General features: G+C 34.1%; 1 protein-coding gene across 1 annotated transcript in view; it reads right to left on the bottom strand.

Moving 5' to 3' along the window:
- The window catches only part of LOC114336914 (cystathionine beta-synthase), an 82,786-nt gene that overhangs the window by 12,474 nt on the left and 43,367 nt on the right, over positions 1-26,945 (bottom strand). Inside the window, exons 5-7 of the mRNA XM_028287305.2 lie at positions 13,881-13,967; positions 13,512-13,797; positions 11,512-11,695 (exon numbers count right to left, since the gene is read on the bottom strand). Coding sequence (XP_028143106.2) covers positions 11,512-11,695; positions 13,512-13,797; positions 13,881-13,967 — 557 coding nt within the window. The remainder of the gene's footprint in view (positions 1-11,511; positions 11,696-13,511; positions 13,798-13,880; positions 13,968-26,945) is intronic.

Here is a 26,945-nt window from a genome sequence, read left to right as displayed (position 1 = left end):
GAGTTTTTAGCGCGTTGATGCCGATTTTATCAAAAGAATTTGTAATCCAACATTAGAGAGATTAAATTAAAATTGTTTTAGAAAGGCAATCTACAATTTTAGGATTCATATGCGTTTAAGTTTATTTGATATATTATATACTATAGTTCTCTATATACAGTTTAAATTTAATCTCTCTATTGTTCGAATACAAATTCTTTTTGATAAAATCGGCATCACCGCGCTAAAACTCTCATAAGGTCTGTATTGCCTATGTTCCTTATACCGTAAAGTCAAGGTATGACGAACTATAGGCCATTAAACATACCAGCCTTCAGAATCCAGGTCTCGTTGCCATGTAGCAACACTGATCAAATATAAATTTTATTATCCTTTGACGTAATTTTAAATTTAAGCTGTGGTTACAGAAGAGTGATTTAATTTTTAGAAAGGTTGTGCGAGCTGTTTCGATTCTGCACTTGATCTCTTTACTTGAGTACAGTGTTGCTGTATTGCAGCATCCCAGATATTTAAAGTTAGTAATTATCTCCATTTTGTATTTATCTCTCTCTACAGAAGCATTATCGTAAGGTTGGCGACTGAAGATAAAAATATCTATTGTCCCCAAATCAAATAGATTCAAATTCAAAAACAAATCTCAAACATCAAGATGAAGATCTGCACCAGGTTTCAAAATTTTTCGAAATCGTAAACGTCAGTGAGCGTTATTCAAATATTAAAACAGGTATATTTATCAGAACCTAAAACTGATTTTCCTCAACGTGATGATCGCAGGATACAAATAGCTGATATATTTTTCTTACCAGCTCACCTAATGTAAACAGTTTGCATATCTGTGGGTATAGATAACAAGAATAAAAACCGCTAAACGCCGTAAAATTGAGTGGCACATACAATATTCCAGCTACAAAAGATCTGATATGAATATTACGTGGCGCGAAAACGTATTTTCATTTTGATGCAAAATAAAATTTTAGTTTTATTTTAAAAGATTTTTCCACAATTTTTGCTAAAGGCTATAGCGGGATAAGATGGTCAAAATTGCACCAGGCTCGATTCAGTTTTCGGTTTAGCCATTCGAAAATATGTAATTGAAAACTCACTCAGCCAAATTTTCAAGTCCCTAGGTGCACCGGGGGGTCCGCTATGGAAAAAAACGCGTTTTTTTGAAAACATTTTTTCCAGACGCTGTATTGTTGCAAAAAATCTGAAAAAATTAATGAATGCGTATCTTAATAACACAAAGCTGCCTGATTTTTTTCAGATTTTTATCTTCAAAATTGAGCGCAGGAAAATTTTTGAAATTTTCAAAAAATTTTTAGGTTATGTTGTAAATTTTTCGCCAACTTTAAAATATTGTTATTTTATGTACTTTTTTCCATTCTATCGAATGGCATAGGCATCATTATCATTTTCGACGTGGAAAATACCTAAAAATCGAAAAAACTGTTTTTTTTTGGCATTTTCTGAAGTGGCATTTCCGACTCATAAACTCAACAACATACAGCTAAATTAATCATCATTTACATTTTTGTATGTATTGTTACATTTACAATCAAAATCAGCTATTAGAACTTATTTTTTTTCCTACAGCATGCTCAAAAACCCCGTTTTCGGCGTTTTTACTAAATAGCCTCAGAAATCAGTAGAAAAAAATAATTCTTTTAACGTTTAAAAAATTAAAATTTTGTTGTTCTCGATAGAATGTAATACAATTATTACTTAAATAAATTATTTTTTTGTTTTGCACGATTGTTTGAATTTCATATATAATAATATCGTCCCATTAAGGGTACCCTGCCATAGGCTTATAAAAAAATCAATAAATTAATTTTTTTAACGTTTTAACGTTTAAAAAATAAAATTTTTGTAGTATTCGATAGAAAATGTTGCCCCGTTATAAAAATGCTTGTTGCGGTTGTGATTTTCAAAGGCACTAAAGTTAAGAAAGCTCGGCACTCTGGTGCCGTACGCAAGGAAGCGCTTCTAGCCACGTTTTTGGAAAAAAACTCAGGATAAACCAGTCCTCAAGTACCCGCCGTCGAAGCCACTAACTACTTACGTAATAAAAATATTTTTAAAATAATAAAATAAGAAAATCTACGGTTTCGTTTTGATTAAAAAATAAAAAAAAATAAATAAAAAAAATATTTTTATTAAACGTTATTGAGGAATTATTATTTAAATAAATAATTATTAAATTATTTGAATTACTTAATTGATTAATTTAAAGGGATTAATAAATTAATTATTAAAAAGTTACTACACAATCATGAAATTACAAAATTCAAATTAATATACTGCATGGTGCAAAGAAAGGAGTAAATTCGTTATGTCGTAAACTGGCGACTTTTGGAAAAATACCGAAACGGGTCGAGTGTGGTACGAGTGACGTCATCCATCTGGGCGTGATGACGTAATCGATGATTTTTTTTAAATGAGAATATGGGTCGTGTGGCAACTCATTTCAAAGGATATTCAGTTCTCTATTCATTAATATAAACACTAACACAATTATTTATACAGGGTGACCAAAAAAAATTTGAATTAAATTAATTGACATAAAAAGAAGAATTTAAATAATGTATTTACGTCAAAATATATTTTACTGCTGTTAGAAAACAGAAGAAAATGTTTGAGATATAAACATTGCTTTTCACTTAAATTCAATGTTCAAGCCAGCTCCTGCTAGCCACCTGCCTCTTTGAACATTTTATTTAAGCGAAAAGCAATGTTTGTTTTTCGAATAAACATTTTTTTCCGTTTTCTGAAAGTAAAATATATTTTAAATTAAATAAATTACATTATTTTTTTTGTAAATTAATTTATTTAAAAAAATTTCGTCACTGTATAAATAATAAGGGTAATGTTTCCATTGTTTTCAATCTGGTGGGATGTAGAGTAATATTTTTGATGTTATTTTATGTGCTATTAGATTGAAAACTTAGTCCTTTCTAATAATGGTAATGTTTATACTACTGACTAGAGAATTGAATAAACTTTCGAATAACCAAATTATAGTAAAGTCCCAGTGATTGGCTGTGTACCATAGTTAAAAAACTTACACAGAAATAAAAAACTTCGGTTTGTATAATGGTATAAAATTCTAGTAAAAAACTTTTAAAAAAGTCATCCAAATAGATTATAGAAAAACATCAGAACATTTTCGATCTAGTCAGATCATCTTCAGTGACATTCTGTTTAGTTACTGAAACTATAGCCCGCTAGTTGATATATTATTATGTAGTCTTCAAAATTACATAATTATTTATTAAAACTTCCCATATAAATAGTTAATCATAAAAATGCCAAAGGAAATAGCTTCAGAACAACATTAAAATTATACTTTTGAAATGCGGCACAATGTCGATATTAATGGATTTTACTAAAGCTCAAAAGCAGCATGGCTTCCCTGCTCGAAAAACTGAAGGGGTACTTGTCACAATGAGTTCGAGGTCAAGACGGAATTCGGTCTGTGTCACTCGTCTTGACTTGTCATTCCAAAAGTATAATTTTAATAAAAAATTTATTTTAATAAAATTATGTAATTTTAAAGACTATATATCAACTAGTGGGCTAGTTTCAATTACTGCACAGAATGTCACTGAAGATGATTTGACTAGATCGAAAACATTCTGGATGTTCCTGGATGACTTTTTTAAAAGTTTTTTAATAAAATTTTATACCATTATACAAACCAAAGTTCTTTACTACTATGGTTTTTCAAATAACCGTAATTCTCATTAAAAAAATTCATCGATTACGTCATCGCGCCCAGATGGATGACGTCACTACTAGTATCATATATATGCCAAAAAATCACAATTAAAAAATCGACCTCTTTCGGGATTTTTCCTTAGAGTCGACAGTTTAATAAATAACGAATTTATTCCTTTCCTTTGCATCATACTGTATATTAATTTGAATTTGAATTTTGTAATTTCATGAGTACGTAGTAACTTTTTAATAATTAATTTATTAATCCCTTTAAACACTGCACTCTTTAGGTTGCACTATTTAAGCAATTAAATAATTCAAATAATTTAGTAATTTATTTATATAATAATTCCTCATTAACGTTTAATAACACGATTTTTATTACGTAAGTATTTAGTGACTTCGACGGCAGTACTTGAGGAGGTTTTTTTGTATCGAACACCACAAACATTTTATTTTTTAAACGTTAAAAACATTAATTTATTGATTTTTTTATAAGCCTATGGCAGGATACCCTTAATGGGACGATATTATTATGTATGAAATTCAAATAATCGTGCAAATAAATCACTTATTTAAGTATTAATTGTATTATATTCTATCGATAACAAAATTTTAATTCTTTAAAGGTTGAAAAAATTATTTTTTGACTGATTTTTGAGGCTATTTAGTAAAAAAAAAGTTTCATTAGCTGATTTTGATGGTAAAGATAATAATACATAAAAAAGGTAAATTATGATTAATTTAGCTGTATGTTGTTGAGGTTATGAGTCAAAAACTTCAGAAAAAAACAGTTTTTTCGATTTTTAGGTATTTTCCACGTCGAAAATGATAATGATGCTTAGGCCATTCGAAAAAATGGAAAAAAATTCACAAAATAACAATATTTTAAAGTTGGCGAAAAATTTCCAACATAACCTAAAAATTTTTTGAAAATTTCAAAAAATTTTCCTGTGCTCAATTTTGAAGCTAAAAATCTGAAAAAAATCAGGCTGCTTGTATCGTTAAGATACGATTTCATTAATTTTTTTAGATTTTTTGCAGTAATACAGCGTCTAAAAATAATTTTTTACAAAAAACAAGTTTTTTTCCAAAGCACCTAGCTCCTGGGAATCCTGTTATTTTTTAATCAAAACGAAACCGTAGATGTTCTTATTTTATTATTTTAAAAATATTTTTATTACGTAAGTAGTTAGTGGTTTCGACGGTGGGTACTTGAGGACTGGTTTATCCTGAGTTTTTTCCAAAAACGTGGCTAGAAGCGCTTCCTTGCGTACGGCACCAAAGTGCCGAGCTTTTTTTAAACTTAGCGCGGTTTGAGAATCACAACCGCAACAAGCATTTTTATAAAGGGTCAACATTTTCTATCGAATACTACAAAAATTTTATTTTTTAAACGTTAAAACGTTAAAAAAATAATTTATTGATTTTTTTTATAAGCCTATGGCAGGGTACCCTTAATGGGACCATATTATTATATATGAAATTCAAACAATCGTGCAAAACAAAAAAAAATAATTTATTTAAGTATTAATTGTATTACATTCTATCGAGAACAACAAAATTTTAATTTTTTAAACGTTAAAAGAATTATTTTTTTTACTGATTTCTGAGGCTATTTAGTAAAAACGCCGAAAAACGGGGTTTTTGAGCATTCTGTAGAAAAAAAATAAGTTCTAATAGCTGATTTTGATTGTAAATGTAACAATACATATAAAAATGTAAATGATGATTAATTTAGCTGTATGTTGTTGAGTTTATGAGTCGGAAATGCCACTTCAGAAAATGCCAAAAAAAAAACAGTTTTTTCGATTTTTAGGTATTTTCCACGTCGAAAATGATAATGATGCCTCTGCCATTCGAAAGAATGGAAAAAAATACATAAAATAACAATATTTTAAAGTTGGCGAAAAATTTATAACATAACCTAAAAAATTTTGCGAAAATTTCAAAAATTTTTCCTGCGCTCAATTTTGAAGATAAAAATCTGAAAAAAATCAGGCAGCTTTTTGTTATTAAGATACGCATTCATTAATTTTTTCAGATTTTTTGCAGCAATACAGCGTCTGGAAAAAAATGTTTTCAAAAAAACACGTTTTTTTCCATAGCGGACCCCCCGGTGCACCTAGGGACTTGAAAATTTGGCTGAATGAGTTTTCAATTATATATTTTCGAATGGCTGAACCCAAAACTGAATCGAGCCTGGTGCAATTTTGACCATCTTATCCCGCTATAGCCTTTGAAGTAAAACGCACCACAAAAGAGTAACTTTGATACAGTTTGAATTTTGAAACTCTTTTGTGGCGCGTTTACTTCAAATTTAGCAAATACTATGGAAAAATCGTTTAAAATAAAACTAAAATTTTATATTGAATCAAAATGAAAATACATTTTCGCGCCACGTAATATTAATATCCGATCTTTTGTAGCTGGAATATTGTATGCGCCACTCATTTTTACGGCGTTTAGCGGTTTTTTATTCTTGTATCAGGAGTTTTTCAAAGTTTGTTATAAATTAAATGTATGAAGTTGAATGCAATTTTTCTCGATTACACGTTAAGCTTTATAAATGGTCGCCTTTGTCGCATTATCTTCCAAACGATCTAGTGTCCATCGAATGTACACTAGATTTTTTTTCTATTCGAAATAGATTGAAAAAAAATATTGGGATGGCCGGTTAATGAACTCGGATTGCCCGTTGCCACATAAACCATTTCGGGAATAATCGTTAATTTTATTATACTTTTGTAGCTTAATAACTTCTAAACGGCTTAACCGATTTTGATCACTAAACATGAGTTTAAAACATATTGACAAGTAGTATTTGATTCATCTAAGGTCAAGTATGATAAATGAAGCTATTACAGGAATTATTGAACTTGAAAAACCGTTTTTCCCATAGGAAATAGATTTGATCATACTTATGAAGCCTATAACTTAAAAATTCAAATTTTTCCGAATATAAGGTATACACCGTCAGATTCGTCTAGAGTCCTTCTACAAACGCTCGGTTATTGGCGCAATTCGTAGGTTGAAATTTTGAGTAATTGTCGAAAAACCAACATTTTCAAAGTTTAGTTTTTCAGTTTTTCGGCGATACTGAGCCGTGTGTATGTCTGATCTTGACAGGTCAGACACCATTTGAAAGCTTAACTCAACACTATTGATTTGTTGTATTTGCGGTTCTCCTGTCTCTTCTTGAAGCGAAGATATATACCCCCAAAAAATATACCGTTTTGTACCTACCAAGTCCTATAGCTGGCTTATGGGTGGTCCAAAGTCACAAACTACACCGGTTCTGAATCGGACCTGACCCCCTCTTCAAACACAGAAAAAAAATTCAGATCGGTTTAACTTTTCTAGTCACATACATACATACATACATATCCACAAACATTTTCCCTTTTTTAAATAGAAATTGAGTCATATTTCTGAGCGCGGTAACTTTTGAATGGTATAACCGATTTTTAAAATTAGACACACGTTGGAAAGGTACTATTAGAAGCCGCAAAGGTGGGACTTAAATTTTCGAAGTTTTTGGGAGTTTTGTGAACGAGAACAAAAAACAGGCCCTAAATAAAAATCGGGCCCTTAATCAAAAAACAGGCCGTAAAATCCACACACCCCTGGACCAAAATGGATGGTTGACATATGAATGAGTGAGTCTTTTCCTGAAATTTAAGATGGGAGTTGGCACAATTTTCAATTCCGTCAGATTTAGAAAATCGAAAATTTCGTGTATATATAGTGTCGCGTATACGGGGGCGTGGATGTGCGCCACTGGCGAGAACTGCCGTTCTCTGGTAATAGAGGACGGCAGCGAGGAGAAGGAAACACGGAAACGCATAATGCTTGGTAACAAAGCATACTTCTCTCTGTCAAGGTGTTTAGATCCAAAGACATCCATAGAGAAGTAGGTAAAGTTTAAAATATATAAAACCATCATACGGCCAATAGCAACATATACAGGGGCGTAGCTACCGCCGTATCAGCCGTATCAATTATACGGGGCCCCCGATATTCAAGGGCCCCATCGCGGCATGTCGAAAAAAATTCCATTTACAAAGATTGAACTAAATATTCTACAATTATTTCACTATTAAAACGCTTTGAAACAGTGAATGTTGTTTGGATATCAACATTTTGGTGTAGTGGATTCTTTATATATACCTATATAAATCATATCTATCTATTATCTATTCTCTGCCCCATAAGAACAGAGCTTTATTGTTTTCAAGGTTTTCAATTGTCAATTCCGTTGGCTGTGTGTGAGTTACTGTATAATGTATAATGAAGAATGCCGAATTGCAATTTTTGTAATCGCTTTATCTTTGAATATTTGAAACAGTATGTATTGTTCGGATATATTATGTATGTTTGTATAATCTGTTGTTTATCTATAATTGTATTTATGTATATCTACCTTTCTCCAAGAAATTAACGTACCACCTTAAAAATTGGTCATTTTTTATGTCTCATATTTCCTAAGCCTGTTTTCCGATTTAAGTGATTTTTTTAAATGTTATAGTCGTAGTTTTGAATAATATCGTTGTAATAATATTGTTGCTAGACAGGTAAATTGTCATTGTATACCGGGTGTACCAGTCAAACAGTAATTTTTTCTCAAAGTTCACCACACCCTGTGGAATATTCTTGCATTTATAAAATACTGAAATTAAAACCCAACTATAGCCTCATGTGTTCTTAACATTCTGTTTTTCGATTCATTCGCTTATGTTGGATATTAAAAACGTTAGGTAGTACTTTAACAACTAGCCTTATTTTTCATCAATACAGGGTGTTTTTAAATAAGTATGGCAAACTTTAAGGGCTAATTCTGCATGAAAAAATAATGACAGTTTGCTTTATAAACGTATGTCCGAGATAGGGGGTGTTGACATTTTTCTTACAAACTGACGATTTATTTATTACTCTAAAACTGGTTGATATATGCAAATGAAATTTGGTGGGTTTTAACAGAATTTCATGTTAACCATTGGTGCACACATGGGTGATATTAACCGTATGCGCGCCAATGATGAATAGGTATTAAATTCCTAACTGTATATCAAAAACGCACAATAACTACCTCTTAAAACACACCAAATTTTACTTGCATATTTTAACCAGTTTTAGGACAATAAATAAATCGTCAGATTGTAAGAAAAATTTTAATAACCCTATCTCGGAGACGAAGCATTTGCACACTAGCAGGTTTATAAAGCAAACGCAGACTGTCATTATTTTTTCATGCAGAATTACCCCTTAGAGTTTACCATACTTATTTAAAAACACTCTGTATTGACGAAAAATACGGCTGGTTGTTAAAGTACCTAACTTTTTTATTATCCAAAATAAGAATGAATGAACCAAAGGCGAATGAATAAAGCAACAGAATGTTGGCTATAATAGCCTAATAAAATAAAAAAATCAAAATGTAATTCCGTACTAAATACAGGTTGGAACTAAATTTTTATCAGTTTCTCTCTCTCTTGTCGTTTCCCCATACTGAGGGATCGTGATTTCCCCCAATATTCCTAACAATGTTTCTCCATTGGTCTCTATCTTCAACCGCTCTAAGAGCTTCGCAGAATGAGTTTTCAGCTGAATTCTTTACTTGGTCGGCCATATTGTTGGTGATCTTCCTCTTGATCTTCTCCCGGAACGTTTCCAGAAACAAATTAATTTCTATCAAACTGTCGTCACCTCTGCGATCCACGTGACCAAAGAATTGCAGAATTCGTTGCAGACATATTGTGGACAGTCTTTTATCAAAGTTTAGGTGAATACAAAAGATATTTTCAAGGAGATCACTGTTTAAATAATTAAAAAGGGGTAATTTTTGCACAATATTTACTTTTTTCACTTCTCTGCAGTAATTCACGCTTTTATGAAGGTCTATACTATTTTTTTTCTACAAAGTTGAAAAATAAAGCTTTCACTTAAGATTTAATGAATTAAATTTGACCCCTATTTATATAAATAACTATATTCAAAATTTAAAACAGAAATAAAATATGCACCATAAAATATTTTGTTTTATACGAGAAGCTCATGTTACCAGTATAAAGCAAAAAAAAATTGGTCGAAAAATATTTAACAATTTATGAGATAATGAATTTTTTAACCCCAGCGACGTTATTTAAAAAAGAAGTAATAAACAAATTAGAACAATTTTTAAATGCCAGTGCATTAATATATATATATATATATATATATATATATATATATATATATATATATATATATATATATATATAAATAAAAATAATGAGATCTTTTGCAGGTTTAAATTCTTTTGGCAACAACCGCGTTTTGCAATTGAAAATATAGTGACATTTAATAAACAAATTCAATATCTCATAAATTATTAAATATTTTTCGACCAATTTTTTTTGCTTAATACTAGAAAATAGCGCAACTTCTCCTATAAAACAAAATATTTTATAGTGCGTATTATTTAAATCGCAAATACTATTTTTTTGCAAATTTGTTTTTAAAGTTTTATATACAATTATTTAAATAAATAGGGAGTCAAATTGAATTTACTAAGTCTTAGGTGAAAGACTTACCCTTCAGCTTTGCAGAAAAATATTCTAAACACCTTCATTAAAACGTTAATTACCTCAGCAGTTAAAAAAGTAAATATGGTGCAAAAATGACCCTTTTTCATTATTTAAACAATGATCCCCTTATATGATTTGGATAGTTTCTTGAAAATAGCTTTTGTACTCACCTAAACTTTGATAAAAAATTTGTTCCAACCTGTACGAATTTACATTTTGATTTACATGTAGTGTAATTTACAAAATCATACAACGGGTTCAGGAAATTCGAGACATCAAAAATGACCAATTTTTAGGTGGTACATAGGTAGGTTAATTTCTTGGAGAAGTGTATTTGCCTGTCGCTTGCCGTTATACCATAGCAACAGAGCTTCTTTGTTTAAGCTCATTTGCAATGCCCATTCATCCTTGGATTGAAAAAGCTGAATCTGTTTTCAAACAATGAGTCTCGACAATTCAAATCTCTTTTTCGACTTTGGTTAATTAAAATTTATTAGGTTTATTATTATTTGGGTGTTTTGTGTGTTTTGTTTTATTTCATTGTCTTTTATTTTGTACTAATATTGACGATTTATGTAATTTCGGTAAACTTTATTTGTTTTTATTTTTTTCCCGACTTTTTGTAAGCTCTGTTCATAAAATGGTAAAATTTTCAGTAACAATAAAGCATATTTCTATTCGATTCTATACAAGCGTTTTTGCTTCTTTTGTCGCGGGGGAAAAGGGCCCCGCGACAAACTTTGATATGGGGCCCCCATGGGGCTAGCTACGCCACTGAACATATACGGCGCGGCGTAGAAACATGGATCATGATCATGATAGAAAAGACAATAAACCTTATTAATACTTTTTAAAGAAAGATATTATGGAGGATATTGGGAACCATTTGCGACAATGGTAAATGGAGAATAAGGTTCAACCACGAGTTATACCAATATTACAAAGAACCCTCTATAGCAAATTTTGCAAAAATACAAAGATTGCGCTCATTAGAATCGATAATGATACAACATCTAGTAGAATGCTTAGCGGAACTATAGTGAGACGTCGGCGAGTAGGAAGACCAAGGAAGACGTGGATAAACAAAGTGAGAACCCATGCTGAAGAGATATTGAGGGTGGATCACTGGAGGAGAGTAGCCAGGGACAGAGATACTTAAAAGGCGGATGCTGGGAGAGGCCAGGGCTCGACTTGGGCTGTAGCGCCATAGAAGAGAGATTTTTCTTACCAATGATTATGAGTGTTAACAGCAGGTAATAAATTTCTTTGTTCCATCCATTGATCACAGCAGAATTTGGTCAGATAATTTTTGGCGCCGTCTGGAAGTAGAACTACCACTTTCTTGCCCTTTCCCATGTTAAAATCTTTAATTGCTTTTAAAGCACCTGCCATTATTACGCCACTGCTTGTTCCTAAAATAAACAGACACATTATCAGTAAAGTTGATAAGCGATGAAGGTAACAAAATACTGTTAACTTTATCAATACATCGTATTAAAGCCTCATATTGCGCTTATACTGTCAATTTTTGAGCAATAATAATTACTCGACAACACGAATGGATCCATTTAGAATAATTAGTGGAGCAATACCCAGAAATTTCAAAAAAATGCGGCAATTGTTTCGGCAATATTGTTTCTAATCGTACCATATATTTCGTATTGCTCAATGTTGCTAATACAAATAACCAATGGGTATAGAAACTCAAGTCAATTTGTTTATACAGAGTTGGGATAAAGTATGGAACCAAGCAAATATCTTTGAAACGAAAAGAACAATATTTATGAAACTTTGCATGCAAGTAGTGAGTCACTTTTTGCAAGATTTCTCCATGTATTAGTTCACATTCATCAATTATTCTTTGTCTCAAATCCTGCAAGCGTGTTGGTCGCCTAACGTAAACATGTGATTTTAGATAACCCCAAAGAAATCTAACGGGTTGAGGTTAGGAGAACGAGCGGGCCACTCTATGAATCCTCTACTATACGTCCAATCCATCGATTTGGAAAATTCACTTCCAAAAAATGAAAATTCACCATAACTGATTATCATTAATATTTCAATACGATATTTTTCACTTAAATAACCCATTTTCAATACAACTTATTTCTGTTAATTAGTTCAGTAACAGTTTTACCTACTATACTAATATACTATCCTATATAAATACTATACTATACTATACTATACTATATAAATAAATTCAAATAAGTCATGCAGTATATATAAATAACAATTTTAGTCTACAGTATAGATGGTACTCGTTTATTTCCTACTACGTTGTATTAATACAAATAATTATCTACACACACTTTTTACCAAATTTTTTCTACCAAATTTGGTAGGTATGAATTAAAAATAACAAGTTCTTTTAAAATCCGCAAAAATATACAGGGTGTCCCTTTTAAATTAAATAAGTTAAGGGTATTTCCGGTGAAACCGGAAGTGGAGTAGTAACAAAAAATATGGCAACAGATGCCTTTTGCGTCACTGTACTTGCATGCAAAGTTTCATAAATATTGTTCTTTTCGTTTCAAAGATATTTGCTTGGTTCCATATTTTATCCCAACCCAGTATATTGTATGCACTTATTTAATTTGCAAGGGCTAAGGCAAGTTTTGCAACTTTTCAAACAAATCCAAAATCACTTCATGACATTATAATATGTAAAGTTTTTCAATAAAATATCATCTAATTCACAACCCAATGAAGTTTGCTTTCATCTTACCATTGATTAATAACTACTTACTTAATCTTACTAAGAACGTGCGCACCCATAATATTTCTTTTTTTCCTGTTTTTGACTCATGATAATAATAGCGCTGCAAGCTGCTGCTGCAAGAAAAATCTCGTCAGAGGGAATTCTTCGCTCGGTTACGTTTTGTCTAGTTTCTTCGAGTTACTCCTTATCGCTCAATATTGTAGTTAAAGCATTGATTATAAACCACCCAGTTTACCACTAGTTATCAATCAGTAAACCACCTAGTTATTAATCAATGGTTAAAGAGCTAAACATTTTGCCAAATCGATACTTGTTGCCGTTGCCGTAGATTGCTTGATATTTTGTCATGTCGAAATCGGCCAATATTGCTCATATTGAGCAATTTTTGTTGCCATATAACGCACCTACAGGCAGTTTGTTTATGGATACATTGTGTTACTGAATAAAAATATTGGCTAATACAATAAAGTAATCTAATTCAAAAATATTTTTCTTTTTCTACTTACCAACTAATAATCCTTCTTCTCTTATTAATCTTCTACACATGTTCAGAGACTCTTTGTCATGGAATTTGTACCATTTACTGACCATCGATCTATCACATACTGTAGGAGCAATTTCATATCCTATACCTTCGATATCAAAAGCCTTCACATCAGTTTTATTGAGTTCAGCTGGTTGAGCGTATTGTGACCCATAAGGATCAGCACCTATAATTATTGTATTGGGAGAAATTTCTTTAAACTTTCTGCTTATACCAGTCAGAGTTCCTCCTGTGCCACATCCCATTACCTACACAAAGTAAGAATATTAGAATTATAAATATATGGTGTTCACTTCTGGTGAATACTTCAAACACTGGAGATTCCACTTACAATCATATCAACTTGTCCATCACACTGGTGGTATATTTCCTCGGCGGTGGTGTCATAATGTGCTAATGGATTAGACGGATTGGAAAACTAAAAATAAAACAAAATACCGTTTAGTTCTATTGAACGAGGCAATATAAAGAAAAGTCGACTATTTTTGCGTCATATTGTCATATATAAAACTTTTCACAAAATGTGCATGTAAATTCAGGGGAAAGTCGGCTATTGGTGCGCACCTAAGGCACATTCAGGACCTAAGGTACATTTCACAAACTTAAAACATTTCAGTTTCCAAATTTTTTGAAGATATACTTCAAAGGCTTAGGTATATTGGTAGGAAACGCAGTCAATGAATGGTTGAACAGTAGAAGAGAGAGGCGAAATTTCCAATTAGTGTAATGCGCACAATTGCCCGACCTATTTGGCTAATGGTCCGCATATGTCGGATAACTGTGCGCAATAATAGAACTTAAAAATGACCTTCGAAAATGTAGCTTATTGAACATAAATATTAAAGAAACATCACATATACGGAAAAAGATAAAAAACCAAATTACAGATATTTAAAAAAATCTAAGTATTGCAGAAGTCACAAATATATCATTCTGGACTATCCTGTCGTATACACATGGCATGAGACCATTGACAATATAACGAACACTTGCACCATACCTCGTCTTTTTGCTACTGTTACGCGATTGACTCTACTATTTTATTTATTTATATCTTTAGGCACTAAGTTTAATTTAAATAAAGGAAGACTTACTTATATTATTTTATTTACATCACTTATTTATTTTAATAATTACAAATAACACCAACTAACACATCTAATTTATTTGCAAACTCAAATTTATGATTTAATTAACTAAACATAATAATTACGATAACTAATAAATACATTTCACTAAATCCGATTCGAATACAATTATATCACGCGTCGCGCCTCGTTTATTGACTGACTGGCCTGTGCTCGAATTCCTGTTCTTAAATACTCTGACAGCGGTCGTCTCGAATCGCCGTGGAAGGTCTGGCCTTTACTCGTAACGCCGAGAAGATTCAAGAATAACTAGGCCGGGTTGTGAGGCGTCACACTGCCCCCTCCTTAAAAGATGGTTCCTCCTGGAACCTTGTCGGGACTGGAACTGGATGCTGGTATCTGCAACTGGACCCTCTTTTACAACTCCCAGTTGTATAAAAGTGACAGGGGACGGTCTTCTCTCCGCACCAGTAACTATGCGGATTGCAACAGACTAACACCTGGACCTCGGTGTCTTGGAAAATTTCTTCTACCATATTTCGGATAACTCTCCAGTCTAATTGGCTGCATTCTAACTTTGGCATGGCCAACTTTTGCACGTCGGACTCCAACACGTGCTCTCTCAATTGAATTAATGCATCCCATACATCTTGGTAGGTAGGTTGGTCACGGACAGTGTCTTTTGTTACCAGATAGAATAGGTAACGTGATGCATCTTGGAGTTTCAATGCTTTGCCAGGAGCTGGCAGTTGGCATTGAAGTTCTGCAACTCGACCAAACTTCCTTCGGAAGGCGGATGCCAACCCTCGTGCGTCTTTGATACTGGCCGGGATGGTATGGGCCAGCGAATAGTCATCGGGAAGTGCGAGAAGATCTCGCTTTTCTTCAGTGGTAACACCATGTCTTGCTTTACCGGTACCTCCGTAGGCACCCATGAACTCTTCAAAGGTAAGGTCAGGTATTCCTCGAATTTGGTTGACTTCCACTCCTTCATCTACGTCGTGGTCTCCCTCGTACGGCGCCAACCGGTTATGGTGGACTATCATCGGCTTTCCCCTAGGAATCTTGCTTATTCGGTAGATAACGTCATTGATTTTCTTGACAATGAGGTACGGACCCTCCCAGAACTGCTGCAACTTGGGAGAACAACCTGTTCGCTTCTTTGGATTATAAAGCCAGACTTTGTCGTTCTCCCTAAAACATCCATTCTCAGCTTGGGTATCGTATCGTTTCTTCATTCGGTCGCTAGCGATTTGAAGATTAGAACGGACCAACTCATGTATATCGTCCATTCTTCTTCGCAATTCATTCACGTAATCCTCACCAGCAACATCTTCTCCAGGTCGACATCCAAACTCTAGATCACAGGGTAGACGCATCTCACGTCCAAATAGGAATTTGGCTGGTGTTTGGCCCGTTGATTCATTAACATCAGATCTATAGGCCATTGCGAAGAACGGAAGGTACTGGTCCCAGTCTCGTTGATGATTGGACACCATCTTTGTCAAATACTTGCCGACTGTCCTATTCATACGCTCCACCATTCCATCCGATTGTGGGTGATAGGCCGTAGTTCTTGTCTTCTTCATGCCTAGTCTATCACAAATTCCCTGAAATAGATCGCTCTCAAAGTTCCTTCCTTGGTCACTATGGATCTCCAGAGGTACTCTAAATCGGCTGATGCAGTCTTTGATTAACACATCTGCAATAGTGGCGGCCTTCTGGTCTGGAATTGCGTAGATCTCCACCCACTTCGTGAAGTAATCCATTACCACCAACATGTATTTGCATCCATTATCACTTTCTGGAAATGGCCCGGCAATATCCAAAGCTATTCTTTCAAACGGACTTCCAACATTGTACTGTCTCATAGGAGCCTTCCTTTTCCGGTAGGGTCCGTTACTTGTAGCACAGGTAGTACATTTCTTACACCAGTCCTTCACATCGTCGGAACTATTCATCCAATAAAATCGTTCCCGAATTCTCTGAAGGGTCTTCTTTACACCAAAATGCCCTCCTGACGGACTGTCCTGTAACTGACGAAGTACTTCGGCTACTCTGCTCTTTGGAATCACCAACTGCGTTCTCCTCACTGAACCATCATCATTTTCTATTACTCGTTTAAGCAAGCTGTCTTCCAAGATAAATGAGTCCCACTGGGCCCAATACGTCTTAACTACTGAGCCTAGGCTTGATATTTCTTGCCAAGATGGTCGACGATTTTCTTCTTTCCATTTTCGAATCTTCTGTAAAACTGGATCTTTTTCTTGTTCTTCCTTGATCTTGGTAGGCGTCCACTCGTCGTTGACCACTGTTGTTCTTAGTACTGCTGTTTCCTTTGACTCTGTTTTGTTGCAATGGGAACATTCTGCTGGACACGGTCTTCTAGATAGAGAATCAGCGTTCCTGTGGCTAACTCCGGCCCGATGCTCGATCTTAAAATCATATTCTTGAAGTCGTTCAATCCATCTGGCTATCTGACCCTCTGGATTCTTAAACTGCATTAACCATTTAAGGGCGGTATGGTCGGTTCGGATTAGAAACTTCCTTCCGTAGAGGTATTGATAGAAGTGTTCCACTGATTTTACTACTGCTAGAAGTTCTCTTCTCGTGACGCAATAATTTCGTTCAGGTTTTGAAAGAACTTTACTAAAATATCCAAGGACTCGTTCCTGTCCTCCTTGGATCTGCGACAGCACTCCTCCAATTCCCACATTGCTTGCATCCGTATCTAAGATGAACTCTCCTTCTGGCAGTGGATACCCTAATATTGGTGCTGTAATTAAATGCCTCTTCAAAGTTTCAAAGGCCGTTTGGCAGTCTCCATCCCAGCAATAATCTCTTGCTTCCTCTGTAAGTCGCGTTAATGGCTTAGCGATATCTGCAAACTTCTTAATGAACCTCCGGTAGTAAGTACATAGTCCCAGAAAACTTCTCACTTGATGTTTATCAGTTGGTTCAGGCCATTCCTTAATGGAATTGATTTTTCCTTTATCCACGGCCACTCCTTCTTTGCTGACTATATGACCTAAATAATTGACTTTACTTTGAAATAACTGGCATTTCTTGGGATTTAACATTAACTGGGCAGCTTTAAGTCGATTAAAAACGTCTTCTAAATTCTTCAGGTGGTCTTCAAACGTCTCTCCCAAAACGATTATGTTGTCTAAATACACCAGGCACGTTTTCCAAGATAACCCTCTCAACACATTTTCCATAAGCCTCTCAAATGTCGCAGGAGCTTTACAGAGTCCAAACGGCATAACGTTGAATTCCCATAATCCAGATCCTGTCGTAAAGGCCGTCTTCTCTTTGTCCACTGGATCCATTTCTACCTGCCAATATCCAGACTTCAAGTCCAACGTAGAAAACAATTTACTTCCAGTCAATGTGTCCAACGTGTCGTCGATCCGAGGCAGAGGATAACTATCTTTCTTGGTAACATTGTTCAACAAACGGTAGTCCACACAGAACCTCGTAGTTCCATCTTTCTTCTTGACTAGGGCCACCGGAGAGACCCATGGGCTCGTAGAAGGTTCTATCACCCCGTCTTTCCTCATTTCTTGAACAATCCTTTCAGCTTCCTCTCTCTTCGCCTGTGGTAATCGTCGAGCTGTTTGACGAATTGGCCTAGCGGTACCAGTGTCAATTTTATGTTTGACAACTGTCGTTCTTCCTGTCTTTCCTCCTTTCGGTACGAATATGTCACGATATTGCCGAAGAAATTCCCTTAATTTCCTTTTCTCCACTTGATTTAGAGATTGGCCTGCAACTGCAACCATTTGGTCGAACTTGTCGTTGGAATTATCTGATGTTGTTTTCTGACGAATTATGGACGTCACGGGTACACAAGTTCCTACTTTTGTCTCCTTCTTGATGGTCACCGGGTAGTCATTGACATTAATCAATCTCACGGGAATTTCTTTAGCAGAAGTAACCAATTCCTTTCCAATTATGATTCCTCGGCCAACCTCCTCGTCGTGGTTCCATGGCTCCATCATAACAGGTGTTCCTTCTTCTACAATTCCCTGTAGCTGCGCTACGATGATCGTTTCACTCCTCGCAGGCACAACTGTATCTTCTTTAATGGCTTCTAGCACAGTGCTGTCATCATATGGATGAAGAAATACCTCCTCGTTGCCAACTTTGATTACCCTATTCTTAAAATCCAATTGAAATCCATGCAAATTCATTACGTCCATTTCTAATATAACATCTTCTTCGATGTCTGCAACTATGACAGTATGGACGAACTTTTCTGCTCCAATCCCTAATTGTATCTGGATTTCTCCATGGGTGTTGGCGTTTTCACCTGTGGCAGTCCGCAGTCGCAACCTCGTTGGTAAGAGTTTCTTACGGCTGTTTAAAACTGACGGTCGTATACTGGTCCTGGTCGCTCCGGTATCCACCAACAATGTATACTTTTTACCATTTATCTCTCCATCCACATATACACTATCTTCACGACATTTCAAAGAAGCTATTAGTATGAGAGGGTCTTTGGAAAAGTTGCGGGTCGAAGCTGCCCCCCTAAGGCCGACGTTCTAGTTTTCCTGCTGGTGAGTCTCTTGATTGTTATTGTACCTAGGGTACTTACATGAACTCCGTACGTGTCCCGTTTCCCCACAGTTCCAGCACCTTATGGTCTTCGTTTTCTTGGATGCAATGTCTTTCATCATATTAACAAGCTGGTCAAGTTTGTTCTCATCCTGTTCCTCTTGCACAGTCCTCACTTTACTGTACCCGCCAGAGGCCTGGGTAGCTGATTCGTATTCGAGGGCGGCAGACAAGACATCGACCAGCGTCTTGTGACGAGCTAATCGCAGTGTTCTTTGCATTTCATGATCACGAAGGCCATGAATAAATGTTTGAACAGCCAACTTTTCCATCATGTCTTCGGGAGCTGTTGGATAGGCATATCGTACCAACCTGGCAATATCGACCTCGTATTCTTGAAGAGCTTCATCTTTCTTTTGTCTTCGATTTTTAAACTGCGACTGATAGACATGCTCTAAATGTTCGTGCCCGTATCGCATATTCATCTCTTTTTAAGCTGCTCGAAGTCATCTGTCTCCTCTACGGCTATGGTCTGGAGGACATCCAAAGCGTCGCCTCGAAGAGCAATAGTGAGGTTTACAGCTTTTTATTTTTCGGACCATCCGTTCGCTCTGGCCGCCGATTCGAACTGTTTCATGTAGTTGTTCCATGATGACTTTCCGTCGAAATTTGGCACCTTAACACGGGCATGACCTACACTCCCTTCAACTATCGACCGTGGCTCCAGTTTGTATTTGGTTTCATCATCTTTGATGTCTGTTAAGATGGGTTCCATCCCTTTGTCTACTTTTTCCGTTTCCTCCATTGTCTTTTCTATTTCCTTGATCTTTTCTTCAAAAGTAAATTTTATGGACGGTATCTTGTCGTCAAAATCCGAAGTGACTTTAGAGATCTTGTCAGTCATCTTGCTTTCAAGGGATGAAATATCACCCGAAACTTTCAAAATATCACTAGAAACTCTATGTTCTAACGATGTAATGTCTGTCGAGACTTTGTTCTCTAACGATATAATGTCTGTAGAAACTTTCAAAACATCCGAGGAAACTTGGGAGATTTCACCAGAAACCTTTTTCTCTAATGATGTAATGTCTGTCGAAACTTTCAAAACATCCGAGGAAACTTGAGAAATCTCTTTAGAAATTGACGAAATTAAAGCAGTTTGCCTGTCCTCAAACACGTAGGTTTCTGGATCATGACCCTCTTCCTGTAGTGCGATCTTCAGACGAACCACTAGATCAGCCTTTTTCCCCGCTGCGTCGAGCTCACGATTTTCCAGTTCTGTTCTGAGCTCCGTAAGGCGCAGATCAGAAAGTTTCGGCTTGCACTGTGAAGACATGGTCACACTCTTTATTTATTACGATTTATATTTAGTTATTATTAAAGATTCCACACTGTATTTAAGCGAATTAATTTTATTTATTTCAAGTATCCCTACTTCTGCACCATTTGTTACGCGATTGACTCTACTATTTTATTTATTTATATCTTTAGGCACTAAGTTTAATTTAAATAAAGGAAGACTTACTTATATTATTTTATTTACATCACTTATTTATTTTAATAATTACAAATAACACCAACTAACACATCTAATTTATTTGCAAACTCAAATTTATGATTTAATTAACTAAACATAATAATTACGATAACTAATAAATACATTTCACTAAATCCGATTCGAATACAATTATATCACGCGTCGCGCCTCGTTCATTGACTGACTGGCATGTGCTCGAATTCCTGTTCTTAAATACTCTGACAGCGGTCGTCTCGAATCGCCGTGGAAGGTCTGGCCTTTACTCGTAACGCCGAGAAGATTCAAGAATAACTAGGCCGGGTTGTGAGGCGTCACACTACCATCACCACAATACACAGAAGTCATCTTGATCTGACACGAGATCGTTCAACTCATCATTAAATACAGTTCACTTTATGAAATAACTTCGGAGCTATTGTATTCAAAACTTTTCCTTTTTGTACCTTTTTTCAATTTCGTGGTTTTCTCTTTGCCCCTTTCTCTACTTTGACGGTTGTTTAACGGTTGTTTGCGTTTTATGACGCAGTCACAAAACGTAAAAATGCCTTTATATGCCTTGTCGGCTAATGGTGCGCAATGCGCACGATTAAACGACGTTACACTTCACCACATAACACAAAATTTGATAAAAACAAAAAATAATCGAGCAAAACTAACTATATCAGTGTTTAAAATGATACATAAATAAAGGATATAAGTACTATTTAAACTATATTTCTGTCAAGAAAAACAGTTATCGCTTATTTTCTCAGAAACACAAACAATATCAAACTACACAAAACAAGTAAACGATAACTGCCAACCGATAAAGTATCTCCCGATATTCGTTTGTGTCGGATAAATATGACAGTTGCTATTAGATGGCCCGACAATATAGTTTTGAAAATTGATGCGCACAATTACCTGATGCGCACCATTAGCCGACTCTCCCCTAAATGTAAGGATCATAAGCTCATTCTGGCATTCGTAGATCTAAAAGTAGCGTTCGACTCTATAGAAAGAAAAATTATATGGCAATACTTGCAGAACATAAAAGTACAAATTACACTGATAAAAATAATTGAAAGTGTATACAGAGTAGCAAAAGGACGTTTACAGATAGCAGGAGAAAGATTTAATCTAAAAAATTCAATTGGGAAAGAGGTATCAAATAAGGAGACAGTCTAAGCCCGCTACTATTCACAATAATCATCAACGAATTGACTAGAAATACTGGAGAAATAACCAACCAAATTCGGACAATAATAGGATATCACAGATTGCAGCCAGTAAAAACAGAAGCCGTATTGTATACAGATGGCATAGTCCTTATAGCACATTCCGTGACAAAAATGCAAAAACTTACAAACATATGTACAGAGGAAATAGAGAAATTAAAAATGAAAATAAACACCGAGAAAAGTAAAATAATGTTCATCCGCGAAAAGACAGAAAATGAAATAAATCTAAAATGCAAAAATACTCAACTATAAATAGTTACCACATATGATTATCTTGGAAGTATTATTACCACTGATAGAAAAATAGACCTCTAAGTAACAAACAGAACTAAAAAAATCGAACAAACTGTACTACTCTCTAGCGCCAGTTCTGAGGGAAAAAATTGTCCCAAGAAACAAAAATTGTCATACCGACGATACTATACGAGTGAAAATTGGACTTTGCAGAAAAAGCATAATACATAGTAGGATAAACGCAATAGAGATGAGTAGACTTAGGCAAATATGCAAATAAAAAGGTATGAAATATGCGCATAAATCTGCAGTATTTAACCCAAGAATATGCACGTTTATCTACAAAATATGCATGTAATTAAAAAAATATTTACAGTATTTTTTATTTACAAACATATTTATAACATCTCCACATGGTGTATTAATTAACATGTATATATTTTACTAACTAAGCTAATTAATTAAATATTTAAGTATTTAAATATTTTAACAAATAAATAATTGATATTATTTCGAATTGTGGTAACAATAAATAATTATCAAATGCTGTTCAAAATTTTCTAATAAATATTTATGGCTTCTATCTGATTACATAGAAAAACTTCTTTCGAGATTAACTGATGTAATTGGGGCATTGTTCAAATTTACGCTAATACTTGAACCGCTTGAGAAAGAATCTGGTAATAACCACTGTTTTTTTCCATGGTTGCTTTAAATTTTTGAAAAATTTCCTATCCAATATGTATTACTTTTAACGTTTTGAAACAATGATTCAAATTCTTTTATTTAAAATGTACTGTTTAACAATGATAATTATTTTGAGGATTCTAATTGAGTAATAGTTTTCTGAACAAAACTATAGTTTGATTTTATGAATGACACCACGATACTGAATTGTTTATTTGCGGCATTTTCAAAGCACAATAATTATTCACAATTACGAAGACACGTGTTCACGGCTTATTTTACAACAAAAGCGAAATGGCCCGTCAAAATAAAAAATTTTACATAGAGATATAAACTGGCTGATTTTAGAACCTTTGTAACCAAAACGTGACAAAACTGTGTACATAATAATAAGCCGCTCTTTTATTAGTTACTACATTCAGGTACCCAAAATTTGAATATGTACCAAGAGATTATAAAATAAAATTAAATATTGAGATTTCCAAGCTACTTGTTACAGTAATATAAAAATATATGTATAGTTACAACCAAGATTTAAAATTATATGCACTTTATGCACACTTATAAAAAATAGGCTGTGATATCTCGGACTATTTTCATTTCACACGTTTCCATTACTTAGTCTTTTTGTCTTTGTGGTGCCAGGTCTTGTTTCCACAGTGTAAGTCATAATTATCCTAACCACTGTCCTATAGATCTTGGGCTTTGTTTCTGTCCGTAGATGTGTGTTGCGCCAGATAGTGTGTTTAAGACATCCTGCTATTCTGTTAGCTTTGTTTACTTGTTGGGCAACTTCCGCTTTTGTGTCTCCATAACTATATGCATTAGCACTCCCAGGTAGCTGATACTTCTTTCTTGCTGGATTATTTTGCTGTCCACTCCAGCTTGCACCTTATTGGATCTTTAGAGATTACCATACTTTTTGTTTTATTTGGTGATATTATCATGAACGTTGAAATTTCTTGCTGTTATATTAAATTGATATAAAAGTCTCTGAAGGTCATCTTCACTCTCTGCAATAAGTATGGCATCATCTGCATAACATACTATAGAGATAATTTCTTCACCCATTCTGTACCCTATTCTCAGGTTTTTGACTTTATAAAAAATTTCATCCATGACGATGTTAAACAGCAGTGGGCTCAATGAGTCTCCTTGAGGTATGCCTCTTTCCACTGGTATCGGCTATGTTAGTTTACTAACTTTGCTGTGTTAGTTTAGCTGGGTTTATTAATTCTGGCCTATATGTTATTCCTGTTGTATATGTTTTCGATAGTCTTGATAATACCTGACGGAATGTTTCGTTTATATAACAGGTGAATTACGTCATTCAGATATACACGGTCAAATGCCTTTTGCAGATCTATGAAGCAACAGTAACCCGGGACGTTGTATTCTAGCGATTTTTCCATGACTTGCCTGACGACAAAAACTACATCGTTACAGGATCGTTCGGATCTAAAGCCTTGCTGTTCATCTGCTAGATCTATTTGGTTGGTTATTTTAATGGTTATGACTTTTGTGGTCAATTTCAGAGCGGTACTAAGCAGTTTTATTCCTCTGTAGTTTTCGGGTACCGTTTTATCACCCTTTTTAAACATTAAGACGGTTGCGCTAGTACGCCAGCTGTTAGATTGTATGTCCCGAAAGAATTTTTTGTACAAGTATCCTTAGTTGTTCAGTTAATGTGTTTCCACCGTATTTCAGCATTTCGTTTGGAATCTTGTCTGGTCCTGGAGATTTACGGTTTTTCAGTTTTTCTAACGCATTAGTAATTTCCTCCGTTGTGACGATTACATTTTCGGTTGTTATTTCTGGAGTTTCTGGTAAGGTCTGGTCTTCGCCTGTCTTATACAATTGAGTGAGATAAGCGGTCCAAGTATCGACATCTATTTTGTTGGTTTCTGTTAATTCACTTATTTCTTTTCTCTGCATTCTAATAAATCTCCATATGTGCCTTTGCAGTCCGTAGTAATCGGCTTCCATTCTTGACGAGAAAACCCGCCAGTATTCGTCTTTGGTCTTCTTTACTAATGCTTTAGTCTCGTTTCTTATTCTTTTGTAGTTTTTGTAAGCTTCTGGTGTTCGTTGTGATCTGTATTTTAAGTGGGCTTCTCGTTTTTCTTTACACTTTGTTTTGATTTGATTTGAAAGAAATATCACAAAAAAGAAAATGGCAAAAAACAAAAAAAAGCTTCTGTTACAACTTCTGGTTGTATTGGCGTTTTACTTACAACCATTAACTTTGCTTTTGTATTGTTTAGCTTAAGTTCATTCATATTCATCACACATTGTGGTAATCCAAATAATTCAATATTGAAGTATTGAAGTTACTCATAACTATTCGTTATGAATTCGTAACTATTTGCAATTAAGACCGTGTCATCCGCGAAAGTACCTCAAATTATCAATTTTGACACCACATTGAACATTAATGAATGCTTTATTGAAAACAAACTCCAAATATATGCTAAATATTAATGGGGAGGACAAACTGCAGCCCTGTCTTACTCCTGTTGTTGTTCTGAAGCTATTTTCTTGTGGCATCTCGTTGTAATTTACTATTTTAGTTGGGAATAAGCCACAATTTTATTTTGAAATTAAGTTTATTTTTTGATGTTTCGATTTCCACTTCGAAAATCGTTATCAAAATACAAACCATTAATAAAAATGACAAATCGTGTATCCCAATAAACCAACGAGTTATTTGACGCCAATGGTGAAGTGCGCAGATAAAATATCTCAATTGCTATTAATATAATTGATAAAATTCTAAACAAATTTATCCTCCAATTGACTTTTTGCTGATAACATATCTACACCTGAAACAAACACATTGCTGCTGTTGAAATTATACTTATAGCCCAGGAACCGAAGCTTTTCACCTCTAAATTTTTACAGAATGGATAGATTTGCTTGAAAATTTGAGAATAAGTAGTGGAAAGTGCAAGGATCAAAATCTATATGATACCGAAAGGTGCTTTTACCATGGGGGTGGTTGCAACCCCATCTCGAGGGTGGAAATTTTTATATATTTTGACCGCAAAAGTTGATAAAAACATTCATTCTAAGCAAAAAATGTTCTATACATTTTTTTGATAAAATTAATAGTTTTCGATTTATTCGCTATCGAAAGTGTTAGTTTTATATCGAAAAAATCAATGTTTTTCGATATACCTACTAATTTACGTTTCATTCAATTTTTGACGTAGCAAATATTTTTTCAAACCAAGTTCTTGGCAATTAAATAACCTACAATTTCATATTTAAACATTTTTTTGCATCTCTGATGCTAATCCTTTCTATTCTGAAGAAAATTGCATTTTTTACCAAACTACAAAAATTCGTTATTCGCTTTTAACTCCATTTTTTTTAAACTAATCATTCCAAGCCAATCAAACTTCTAGAATGTATTATTAATATCTACGTAAATAAAGAAGAACGAATAAGGTCAATGAGTAAAAACACCGCGAACTTACATTATTATGATTCCAATTGGATTTCTCCTTTTTTTTTCAAAAAAATATATTGATTTTTTAACCGTACCTTTTTTATTTTTTATCTTAGAAAGTTTGTTACAAAAAAAATTTTTGTAGGCTTTTACAAGATCTATAAGGCTGTTAAAACTAAATCTTTTTAGAATAGAACAGAATAGAAATATGCTTTATTGTCACTGAAAATTATACAATTTTATGGACAAAGCTTAACATAGAGTCACGAAAAAGATATACATAACAATAACAAATACAATTTTATAAAATTAGATAAATCGTCAATAAAAAAAATATAAACAAGTTAAAAAAGTGAAGTAAAAAAACAAAAACCAATATATTGCAAAATTACTATAAATTGCAAAATTGAACATACAACATAATATAATAAAACACAAACAAAGGAACTAATAAGTTTAAGCTGCTGTATGTGACACCCAAATATAGATAAATACACTTTAGTTACTTGTACATTACTGTGATTTCTTAGTTAGTCATTAAGAAACTAGAAAGGAGAAAGGATGTTGCAGATTTGAGTTGTAAAGGGAGATGGTTGTATAGTTTTTTTGCGGAATATACTAC

Source organism: Diabrotica virgifera, chromosome 6 (assembly GCF_917563875.1).
Source record: "Diabrotica virgifera virgifera chromosome 6, PGI_DIABVI_V3a".
Taxonomy (NCBI): Eukaryota; Metazoa; Arthropoda; class Insecta; order Coleoptera; family Chrysomelidae; genus Diabrotica; species Diabrotica virgifera.
This window is presented reverse-complemented; position numbering and strand designations above follow the sequence as displayed.